The 12426-nt window shown below is 25.9% G+C and overlaps 1 protein-coding gene across 1 annotated transcript; it reads left to right on the top strand.

Annotated features, from left to right (window-relative positions):
- Positions 1-2637: 2637 nt before the first annotated feature.
- LOC128962907 (plasmanylethanolamine desaturase-like) lies at positions 2638-11275 on the top strand. Its single transcript, XM_054309313.1, has 5 exons — positions 2638-2916; positions 10088-10207; positions 10275-10585; positions 10881-10937; positions 10989-11275. The coding sequence occupies exons 1-5, from the start codon at positions 2754-2756 to the stop codon at positions 11250-11252; spliced, it is 915 nt and encodes a 304-aa protein (XP_054165288.1). The 5' UTR covers positions 2638-2753; the 3' UTR covers positions 11253-11275.
- Positions 11276-12426: the final 1151 nt, after the last annotated feature.

Raw genomic sequence — 12426 nt, 5'->3', positions numbered from 1 at the left:
GTCTATAAAATTTTTAATATAACTATTATTATAGTCTATATTTTTATATTATTATGTTAAAATTTCAATAATATATTAAAATATAATTTATATATTAATAAAACAAATAATTGCATAAAATATTTTATTATATTAATATGAGTATATTATTTTTAAACAAAAATATTTATATTATAGTAAAACGGGGTTGTATTTAATAAACAATATTTAAATTTGAGATATTGTAAATATTGAAATTAATTTATACATACATATAATAGTGAAATAAATGCATGAAATAATATTAATTGATATTAAATTATTTTATATTCATTGGTTTTCGTGTTTAGTTTATCGATGACAGAGAAGCCATATTACATCAATGTTTACCGGGAAAGTCAATCAGATCTCTACTAAACTTTTGATCTGATGGTAATTTCAGTCAATTATTCAACAATAAAGTGCTTCAATAATAGATAACATGTTTCTAAATTATTTTCTGATTTAACCGGGACATTTCAAAAACTAACTTGAATCTAAACATGACCTGGACATGACCTGGACATGACCTGGACATGACCTGGACATGACCTGGACATGACCTGGACATGACCTGGACATGACCTGGACATAATTTTATAACAGATATAGCTTATCAATTTAGTAAATGATTTAAGTAATTATTTTTAACTATTAATATATAAATTTATTATTATATTAAATAGTAATCGAAATATATTTTGAATATTTAATATCTCTTTTATTATATCATTTGGAAAACTAATTTAATGTAAAATTAAGTTCTAAGTAATTCTCAATAGATGTCAGTATTACATAATAAGTTTACCGTAATTTTGCCGATAATTTCTCTAAAATCAAGAAAATTATATCATTTTAAAAAATATTTCAATGAAACAAATTTTTTATAAACAATAAAAACATTACAAATTAAATCTCATTTGTTTCTGTTTTATTGTATAAGTTGTTGTATTAATAAAGTGTTTCATACTATAAGTGATTTATGTAGAAATCAGTCATTTCTTACATAAGTATTGAAAATTTTCAAATTACTTTATAAAACTTTAAGTATAAAACTATTTGTTTATTTAATATCTTATTTTATTATTATTATTATAATCATTCCATTGAAAAGAAGAAAATATATATATACTCTCTCTCTCTCTATATATATATATATGAATCACTTTATGTTTTTGAATGTACTGTACTTTAGATTTTGATAAAAAATAATAAAATGTAGAAAATAAATGCTAAGTTATAAACAATATTTACTCTGATGTTAAGCTTGTGATTGAATATTGGGAACCATTTATATTTAGACAGTATATCCTTGAATTCCCATCAATTCTTAGGTTTAACTCGACTTTAATTTGATTAAAAGTTTCTCAAAATTAAAATCAATGACCAAAAGTTTATTATATTTTTTAAACATTATTATCATTACTAAAAATAAAATGTACAGTAATTAAAACGAAGTAAACTTAAATTAATGTAAATTAAAACAAAACGTGAAACTTAGACTAAATCTAATCTAGACTTCATTGTCTACACTTGTTTTACCGGTAAACTACTACTAACATACTATTTACCCACAAATAAGTTATGTAATTAATTTTTAAAAATACAATAATATCCTAAATTTTATTTATAAGTGTTCTGGAAATGCTAGCTTACAATTAGTGTATAATATTTCTTATCTATCATCATATTCTTGTATATATTTTAGATAAATAATAATAAATATTTAAGTAATAAGTAGTGTCTTGATTTCCAACTAAAAAAATTATTTTGTCGGTTCAACGCTTATAACTGGGACTTAGTATGTCCACCGAAGTTGACCAGTGGACGCTATTTCCGAAATTTTATTATAACTATAAATAACTATTTGTTGGGTTAGAAACTATAAAAACTTATAAATAATTATTTCATTGATTTTGAAAAATATAAGCATTAATTTGTAAAATATTGCACAAATATATGTAAAAACAAAAAGTAATAGTTATATAAATTATATAAAATCTGTAAACTGTTATCAACTCATCTTACTTTTTTAACAATAGAAATAATTAGTTTATTTATATAAACCATTTTTGTAAATATGCTGAAAACAAGTGAATTATATATCTGTTGAAATATTTATAAGATAATAAATAACTATTTCAATAACTATTTGGCTTTTTTGGCAATTATATACAACTATTTAATACAGTTTAAATAACTATTTTAACAACTATTTGACTTTTTTTAGCAACTATTATAACAACTATTTAATAGAGTATATAAAATTATTAATCAATACACTAGTAATAAGTTATATATAAGTTTTGCTTACTTTGTGGTCACAACTTTGTCGACAACTACAAAAAAACTTAATAAATTAATAAGTAATAAGTATTATAAATAAATAAGAAATTACTATATATTAATACTATATAAATACTGTATATCATATATAATTTATAATAATATATAACAAAAAAATTATTTTAATTATTGATATATTTGATATACTGTATAGTGTAGTATATCTGTAAATACAATATAAATTTGACAATAAGTTTATTAATGTTAAGAATTGTATTGAGTCTGTAGTGTCGTCTATGAGAAGGTCTTCAAAGTTGTGATACTTTTTTGTTGGCACTGAAGGAGCAATCAATTGGTTTGTGTTATGGATTGTGTGTTGAGTAGAGACACACTCTGAGAGAGAAACTGTTTAGTAAAACACAGTTAGCATTGAGTGACTGCACAACCCTATGATGGCTTTCGGGCCAATCCATAGCATAAACGATAACATGATTGGCAACAAATGTATGCCCGAAGACACCGATTGTGATTTCAATGATAATCAGTCCAAACAATTTCGTTGGGGACCCAATCATGTGGGGGCCAAACAATTGGCACAACTTTATACTAACGGTAAATACTTTCAATCATTTTTTAATAATATATTCTTGACTTTCAAAACAAATTCTCTATTGATTCTGCTTTTTAAAAATCAATTTTTAAACTTATTTTTCAATTAATTTTTTTTTATTTATTATTTATAACAAAAATTAATTCATAACAAATAAAAATATATTATTAATATATAATATATTCTTTAATTATTTGATAGAATATATTAATATGTGTTTCACTAATATTTTTTAAAGCATATTACTTGTTAACACTGATATCTAGATTTGCCAAATAATTTATTTAAACTGAATATCTTAAAAATATTATATAATGTCTGAATAAAATAAATAAGTCTATAAAAAATAAAATATTTATATACTATACTATTTAAACAAAACAAATTAATGTATATATACTAAATAAATTATACTCATAGAGAAAATGATCATGTTAAATGATTCGTATAAACATTGAAGTCATATATAATATACTATATATTACTTAATAGAGTTTCAAATTGAAACGGATAACTAATTTGACAGTTGTATATATTATATATTATAAATAATAAATAAATTATTGAGTTTATACAATTACAATTGAGATTATATCTATTTATTATAATAATAATAAATTATGACATTTAATAAAATAATTTAATAAATAAGTATAAAATATAACATTTATTTTTATATAAGTCAATATTCTTCAATTTTATTTTTAATTTACTGATTTGTTTTTTGATATATTTTTAATAAATCATTTTTTAAACATAAACCAAACAAAAAAACAATTGTTGATTAAATATATACTAATAATTTTTGAACAAACTGGACATTTGGTTCGTCTATATGTACCGGTGCTACAGTATGTGAAAAAACAATAAAATTGGTAATTTATTCATTGCTTACATTTAATCAATTCTAGCAATGATTATATAGTTTTATGTTTTGATTTGTCATTATTCATGTATTACAATAACTAAATGACAAAAACATTGATCCAAATTGATTTTAATTTATTTTATCAATAGTGACTTCTGCTCATTATTAGTTGGCATAGAATTTATTATTATTATTATTATTATTATTATTATTATTATTATTATTATTATTATTATTATTATTATTATTATTATTATTTTTGTATATCACGGTTGTTCCGGTGTGATCACAGTTGTGTCGGCCACTTTTGGTGGCAGAGACACGACTGGTTAGACTCAACTCAAGTCTAGTACTTTTCTTACTGTTCTACAACTCTGAAGTATCACTGCTTTTTGCATTTCATAGATCTTAGTTTTTCTGATTTCCAGTGATTCCAAACTTAGGGCCAGATTTTTCGGTATTACGGCCATTGATGACAGGATTATAGGTATGATTTCAACTTTCTTAATGCGCCACATCTTATTGATCTCATAGGCCAAGTCTGTATATTTTCGGCGTTTCTCACTATGCGTGTCCTGTAGTTTGTGTGTTAGTGGGACCGCTATGTCTATTATGTACGCCTTATCTTGATGTTTGTCTACTAGTACTATATCTGGGCGGTTGTGGGCCACAGTTTTATCTGTTCTTATTTCTTTATCCCAGTAGAGCTTGGCTCTGTTGCTTTCCATTACACTTTGTGGCTCGTATCTATAGTATGGTAATGGTTCTTTAATTAGTCCGAATCTTATTGCCAATTCCTGATGTATGATTTTGGCTACTTGGTTGTGACGGCTTAGGTACTCGGTGTTTGTGAGTACTTTACACCCATTTAGTATATGTTCTATTGTTTCGGACTCCATATGACACATCCTGCACTTGTCTGTTGGTATATTTAGCTTTTGGATGTATTTCTGATGGTTTCGTGTCGGAATCACTCGATCTTGTATTGCCATCATGAACCCCTCTGTCTCTCCATGAAGACCGGCGTACTTCAACCATTTTGTAGACATTTCTTCGTCTACGTGTGTTTGGTTGAGTTCTGCCCGGTATCTTCCGTGAAGTTCTTTTGAGGCCCATGTGTTAATCCTCTCTTTTTCATTTTGTATTTCTATTTGATGTTCATTATTGCTGAGATTTAGAGGTGTGTAGTTGTAATCGAGTGTTGATGTTATTTTGTGGAGCTCTGAGACATTGCATTTTTGTTGATGGTATTTTCTCAGCAATTCTCGCTGTTTGGCTTCAAGGCTTACAATGTTTAGTAACCCTCTACCCCCATGTTTTCTACTAACACATAGTCGTGCTACAGAACTTCTAGGGTGGTGTAGTCCAAACATTGTAAGTTGTCGCCTTATATGTCTTTCAATTGTCTCAAGTTCTGTTTTACTCCATTTTATTATTCCGAACGAGTATGTCAGTACAGGTATAGCCCAAGTGTTTATTGCTTTGAATTTGTTGTTTGAGTTTAGTTGAGATTTTAGTATTTTTATTATTCTTTGGTTTAATGTTTTCTTTATTTCTTCTTTAACTTCTGTCATTTTAGATTTATGCATTTGCTTAATTCCTAAGTACTTATATATATCTCCATTTTCTAGTGCCTTTATATATCCATTTTCAGTTTCGTATTGATTTCTTTCAGAATAGACTCCTCTTTTCAGTTTCATTATAGCACATTTATCTAATCCAAATTCCATATTTATATCATTGGAGAAAGTTTCTGTTGTTTTTAACATTGCATTTAAATCAGATTCTTTTTCGGCGTATAGTTTTAAGTCGTCCATATATAGTAGATGTGTTAGATTATATTTTGTATCACTTGATTTTAGATTTACGCCTTTTAGCTTTTTAAGTAGTGATGACAGTGGGTTTATGGCTAAGCAGAACCACAGAGGACTGAGTGAATCTCCTTGAAATATTCCTCTATTTATTTTGATTTCTGTACTTATTTTTGTTTCATTATTAGTATTGACACACAATTTAGTTTTCCATTTTTTCATCATATTTTCTAATGTGTTTATCAGTGGGTTGTCAATTTTATATAGTTTTAACACTCTTAATAACCATTTATGTGGGACTGAATCGAATGCTTTCTTATAGTCTATGTATGCCATTTCAAGATTTCTATGTTTTTGACGAGCTCTTATTGTTATAATATTGTCTATTGTTAATTGCTCTTTACAGCCCATTGAGTGTTTTATACAGCCTTTTTGTTCTTCAGCTATTATGTTGTTGTTACTTAAATGATTATATATTTTTGTTGATATTATGGATGTTAGGATTTTATACATTGTTGTTAGGCAAGTGATGGGTCTATATTTGCTGGGATCTGATGTATTTTCTGTTTTTGGGAGTAGATATGTTATTCCGGAAGTGAGGAAGTCATCGGTTTGTCCTGTTTTTATTATTTTATCCATTGCTATTGCCATTGGTTGATGTACTGTTGTAAAGTGTTTGTACCAGAAGTTTTGTATTTTGTCTTGTCCTGGGCTTTTCCAATTGTGGGATTTCTTGAGGGCTTCGGTTAAGTCATCTTTAATTATATTTACTGAAGTCATAGGTGGTATTTCTTTATTTTCATCTTCAATATCATTTATCCAATTAGATTCTTTATATTCCTTTGGGTTGCTCCAGATTTCTTTCCAGTAGTTTTCTATTTCATCTATTTGTGGTGTATGGTTAATATTGCTTGAATTTATTTTGTTTTGATTTCTATAGAACATTTTTTCGTTATTATAGAACATTGTATTTTGCTTTCGTCTTTCGCTTTGTTGTTTATATCTTCTGATTCTTTGTGATAGTGCTTGAACTGTTTGTTTTAATGTGTCGTTGTAATTCCGGATAATAGCTTCAAATTCAGGTTTTCCAGGTTTTGTCTGTAATAATCGGTATATATCTTTTAATGATTGGTTAAGTCTTTTTGATTTGTTTCCATTTAACACTTGCGTTATTCTTCCTATTACTTGTCTTTTCCCTTCTATACGTGTCTCTATTCGCTTTTGCCATTTAGGTATTATATTTTCTTGATTTAGTTTTGTAGTTGACATGTGTTGTATTTTGTAGCCTAAGAGTCTCGATACTGCTACTGCTGCACAGTATGTTATTGTATTAATTGTGCTCAACGACATGTTATCTTCGATGTAATCTTTAAGTATATCATTAATTGTTATTATTGTAGATCTTGTTTTTACGCCACTTTTTATTTTTGGTAACTTAGGTCTGAGTTCTATTTCAAAGTCTTTATATTGTTCTAAAGAAGTTTTTAGTTCATTTTCTGCTGTTATTCTATTTATTTCATCATTTGTATTGATTCTGTTATCTGTTGTTGTAGGTGTCTCTTCCATTTCTGGCACTACTTCTACTGTGGTATTTAATTCAGTTGTTTCATTTAATGATAGTTCATGTGCCACTTGCTGTTTGATTTCTTGTAATTCTATTGGGGATATTTTATTATTCTTTGCTAAGAATCGCCGCTGGTCTGCAATCCTTTGTTCCGTTACATTTAGTTCTGGATATTTCTGTTTGAATGCTAAGTAAATTTGGTTTCTGTAATCAGTCATATTTGTTTCGAGTCGAGTTGATCTGTAGTATTCGCGCATTATCAAGGTATTCATCTCATGTGTCCATTTCATGCGCTTTTGCGATTTTTCAACCAAATTGGTCAGTTGTCGCTGAGAACCAGCTTGAACTGAAACATTTTGGAGGTTAGTCTGATTTTGTTGACTAGTCTGCGGTCGCATTACATCACAGCTTTGCCCGCATAGCACATCACTGCGTGGGATATGATGCATACTTAACGAACTGCAGTCAATGCCTACCTGCTGAACGCGGGATTTATTTGAGAGGGTACCTCCCGAACACCCCCCGTTATTCCTTCGACTACGTGTAATCATAATTATATATATATTTGTTTTTGGCCTTTTTACGGGGTCCCAGTCCCTAGAATAAGCTCAACACTAACATGTGTCTATTGCCACCCATTTCTCACCACTAACATGTGTTTGTTGAAATAGGATTTTTTTATTTTTTGAAACAAAAGTGGCCATTGCGTGTGAGGACGAGTAACTACTCGAAGGGTGAAGAGACATCCTTGCGGACGTCTCTTCGGGGTGGGGGCACCTTTTTACTGGCACCCCCGGGTGGGGGCACCCTTGCGGGTACCCCCAGGTGGGTACCGATACCGAAGTACCGATACCCGGGGTCGGGCAGAAACTCGTCCTCACTTAGCACCCCGCTTTCCCCATACTACTTAAGTTGGCCGTCCTAAACAGCGTTGGTTGGGCAGGGACGGGAAGCACAGTTAAAACAATTTTTTTTTTCAGAAAAATTGCTTTACCACATCGGGGCTCGAACTATAGATCTTACTCTCCATTACACTACATAGCCCTACACACTAACCACTACACCACTGTGCCTCCTCTTATTATTATTATTATTATTATTATTATTATTATTATTATTATTATTATTATTATTATTATTATTATTATTATTATTATTATTATTATTATTATTATTATTATTATTATTATTATTATTATTATTATTATTATTATTATTATTATTATTATTATTATTATTATTTATATATTTATTATTTATATATTTATTATTTAGTATTATTTAGTATTTTTATTTATTCATAATTTTAATAAATTACATTTTACAATAAATCTTTTAATATTTAATAAATATTTGTTATTATATTTTTCGAAAGTATTGATTTAATAGAAATTGTCAAACAATACTTAATATTTATTGCAATATTATATATAAATTTATATATTATGCTATATATATATATATATAATATACTGTATATACAGTATTAACATTTATATAGACATTTTGGAAATATTATTTAATTATTTAACCAATAAAGTTAGTATAGAAGTATTAATTTTATTAATTAATACTCAAATTTGTTATTTTAATATATTTAGTAATAAAAGAAATATTTATTGCATGTAATATAACTATTTAACTATTTATATATTTATTGCATTATAATAAATATTCATTTCTTATGCATAATTATCGTGTTTTCTGTTAATTTAAGTTTTCAATTACTGGTAATTGTCTTAAATTAATAACAAACAATAATAAAGTAAATAAATACTGCTTTTATTGTTATATTAACTGTCGTTTAATGTTCAAATTTATGGTCCACAATACTCAAAAATTTTATATTAATATATATAATTTCTAAATTAAAGATTAAAATATCAACTAAAAAAATAATATAAAATATGAATATAATAAAAAAAATCTATTCTGGAAATGTAACTAAAGTTTTAATGAATGACACATATTTTCAAAATGTAATGAAATAAATGAAAGTATATTTGTTTGAGAAATGAGTTTTTAGTGGTGAGGAGTGGCAACTCTTCGCCAGAATCTATGTTTAGTTCACATATTCACTGATTATTTAGGATTAAAAAATAGTTATAACTTCTATACAGTTATATGCTATCATATAGACTGTATGCGTAAAGTTATGTTGACTACAATATATTTAGATATATTTATATATATTTGGAGTGACACTAAAAACTTTTTTAGCGTCCAATTCTGGTGCCAGTAATCATATGTTATATTTATATAATAAAATTATGTATAAACTAAACAACTTATAAAATATTAACACTTTTAATAGTTTAAAGAGCTTTCGTTGCTGATATGTTTAGCAAAATAAAGTTTTAATAATTAAAAACAATTTATATTTATTAATATATTTTTATAACTGCATAAAAAATGTCTCATATTATACTCATTATACTGTACAGTATATATACATTAATTTATCTATTGTGCTTTAATCTATATTTAATGAAATTAATTTAACTTAAAATAAAAATTATGTTTATATTAGTGCATTTAATGTAATTGAAAATATTGTACAATATAACAAAAAATAAATAAAATATATTTAGTATATAATAATCGTGTTTTTATAGTTATAGCTAACTTTTGGGTGTGTTTCGCTTGTTGTCATAAAATATTATTATATTTTATTTTTAATAATAATGATGAATAAAAAAGTAATTTTCTGTATATTTGATGCCTCTTTATGTTAGTTATTCATACAATTGATAATACTGTATAAATAGAGGCACACTTAAGGACAGTTATATCACGAGTATTAAGATTGAGAATTTGATGACTTGACTCAACCCATAAAATATTTGACATTTTATCAAATATACATTTTTGTTACTAAATATACCTATTATATCATTTATAATTTGAATTCATATCTTATATTTATTTAGGGAAACGATATCAAGAAATTATTTGCATTATAATCGCATCAATTCTAATATTAGTAGACTTTCTATATTTGATATATTATTTCGATGCTTCCAAATGGTGTTCAATAGTATTGGCCGCATGTAAGTGATAGCCGGTTACCAAAGATGACCACATTTTTAAATAATAATTATATATTTTTATATTAAGTTTGCGGAATAATATCAGCAGACTTTTTGAGTGGTTTTGTCCATTGGATGGCCGACACGTGGGGTACGGTTGAGATGACAATAGTGGGCAAAGCATTTATCCGCCCATTTCGTGAGCATCACATCGATCCGACTGCCATTACAAGACACGACTTCATTGAAACAAATGGTGATAATTTTATGGCTATTATTCCCGGACTCATCTATTTATTTTACTTTTTTCGTTCAAATGATTATAAAATTATTTATTTAAACTATAACTGGATTTGTTATCTCTATTTGTTGGCAATATTTGTCGCTATGACTAATCAAGTAAGTTATCTTTCAATAGATTTTTTAATATTTTTGTATCAATTTTGCTGTTTTGTTGGCATAACTTCTTTACTAAACTAAAAAATCTTTAAAACATTTTTTATGATGAATTATTGCTGAATTTCGTGATCACTGAACATTTAAAACCAATTTTTTAAGATAAATAATGTGAACTTTTTGTATGTAAAGTTTATTAGTACTAAATGTTTTCGTTTAATGGCATTTTGACTGAATATTAAAGCACACCATATATGACATTGAATGCCATTATTAAACCTATTGATTATATTTACAGATACATCAATTATCACATATTTACGGTCCGTTACCTGTTTGGATAATTTGTCTGCAGGTAAGTGTAAAACAATTGACAATATATTGTAATTAACATATAGTTGTGTAGGACATGCATATAATCCTTCCCCGAAAACATCATCGAATACATCATATCTCTCCTCACGAAACATACTTTTGCATAACGACCGGTTGGCTCAACTTTCCATTAGAGAAACTACACTTTTGGTCGACACTGGAGGTGATTGTTGAGGTGATGACGGGTTGCAAACCCCGATCCGATGACCTTAAATGGGCTCAAAAGGGATTACATTCAAACATTGATAGCAATTCACTCAATATTGACGAACAAAAAGTCATTCCTTCTCATTGATGACTATTTATTAACTAATTAGAGGACCACTTAATTAAGTAATTAAATATTTTCTAGAGTTTAATTCAATTGATTACAGTTTTCAATTATATACAATATTTTGGATAATTTATTGTCATAAATATTACTTGTTTTGTTAATTAATTTTATTAATAGGCAAAGTTCCTCTCATATTTAAAAAATCATTATTGAATTTATTAATTGAAATAACAATTAATAAGAAATTGTTATATTATGTCTGAATAGTACAGACTTCAGGGATAATAATTATTTTCAAATATTTTGGACCATTCATTGAATTGAAAATTTTATATATATTTATAAATTTTTCTTAAAGAAAATTGGATGAAATACTCTAGTCTTTTGTTAGAAAAATGATTATATAATTAGATTAACTTTATTATCATTGTTATTAATAACTAATTGCTAATTAGTATATAATTTATAAGCATAATTACACTTTATTAGCTGAAACATTGACCACACATACATGTGCCTCAAATTTTATCTCTATTAAGTATATTTAAAAATTTATAACTATTTGTATGATATGATGTTTAAGATTTCATTTTAGATAACATTTATTAAAATGAATTAAAAAAATTACTATTATGATATTGATTAAATATTAATTAGATAGAATATAAAATATAATATAAATTTGTTATTATTTTAGTATATAAAATAAAAATTATTAATCTATTATTTATATTTTAATCAATTTTTATACAAATTGTTACTTAAAAATATTTAATTTCATCGAAAACTTTATTATTCTGGCAATAAATCAAAAGCTATTTAAATACAGAGTTAGTTATTTGATTGAATATATTTATAATCAAATAAAAATAACGAAATTATTACAATTTTAGTTACTGTTACATCTATTAGGAGAAAATTTTTAATTGTTTTAATTAATTTAGTCAATAATTGAGCTTAACTCATGCCTTTTATCAAAACGCATCAATTATAAATTACGATATATTATTTATATTTATTAATTGATTTATTAAACTTTAAAGTTTAGCCACTTTAAAAATGTGCTTTACAATTACGGTAATAGTTATTGTTATATAAACATTATATTTATACTTATTATAATTAATATTTATATAAATGTTACAATATTTTATAATTACTGTATAATAAATAAATATTACTGTTAATGCATTAT

Source organism: Oppia nitens, unplaced genomic scaffold (genome assembly GCF_028296485.1).
Source record: "Oppia nitens isolate AA-2021 unplaced genomic scaffold, nextdenovo-longstitch-racon4-pilon3 scaffold6_pilon_pilon_pilon, whole genome shotgun sequence".
Lineage (NCBI taxonomy): Eukaryota > Metazoa > Arthropoda > Arachnida > Sarcoptiformes > Oppiidae > Oppia > Oppia nitens.
The sequence above is the reverse complement of the archived record's forward strand: the minus strand, read 5'-3'. Positions and strand labels throughout refer to the sequence as shown.

Bases quoted from the DNA above. Each gene is read 5' to 3' on its own strand.
- LOC128962907 (XM_054309313.1), top strand. From the start codon at position 2,754: ATGATGGCTTTCGGGCCAATCCATAGCATAAACGATAACATGATTGGC. The intron at 2,917-10,087 runs GTAAATACTTTC...ATATTTATTTAG, and splicing joins GGCACAACTTTATACTAACG to GGAAACGATATCAAGAAATT. The intron at 10,938-10,988 runs GTAAGTGTAAAA...ATAGTTGTGTAG, and splicing joins TTTGGATAATTTGTCTGCAG to GACATGCATATAATCCTTCC.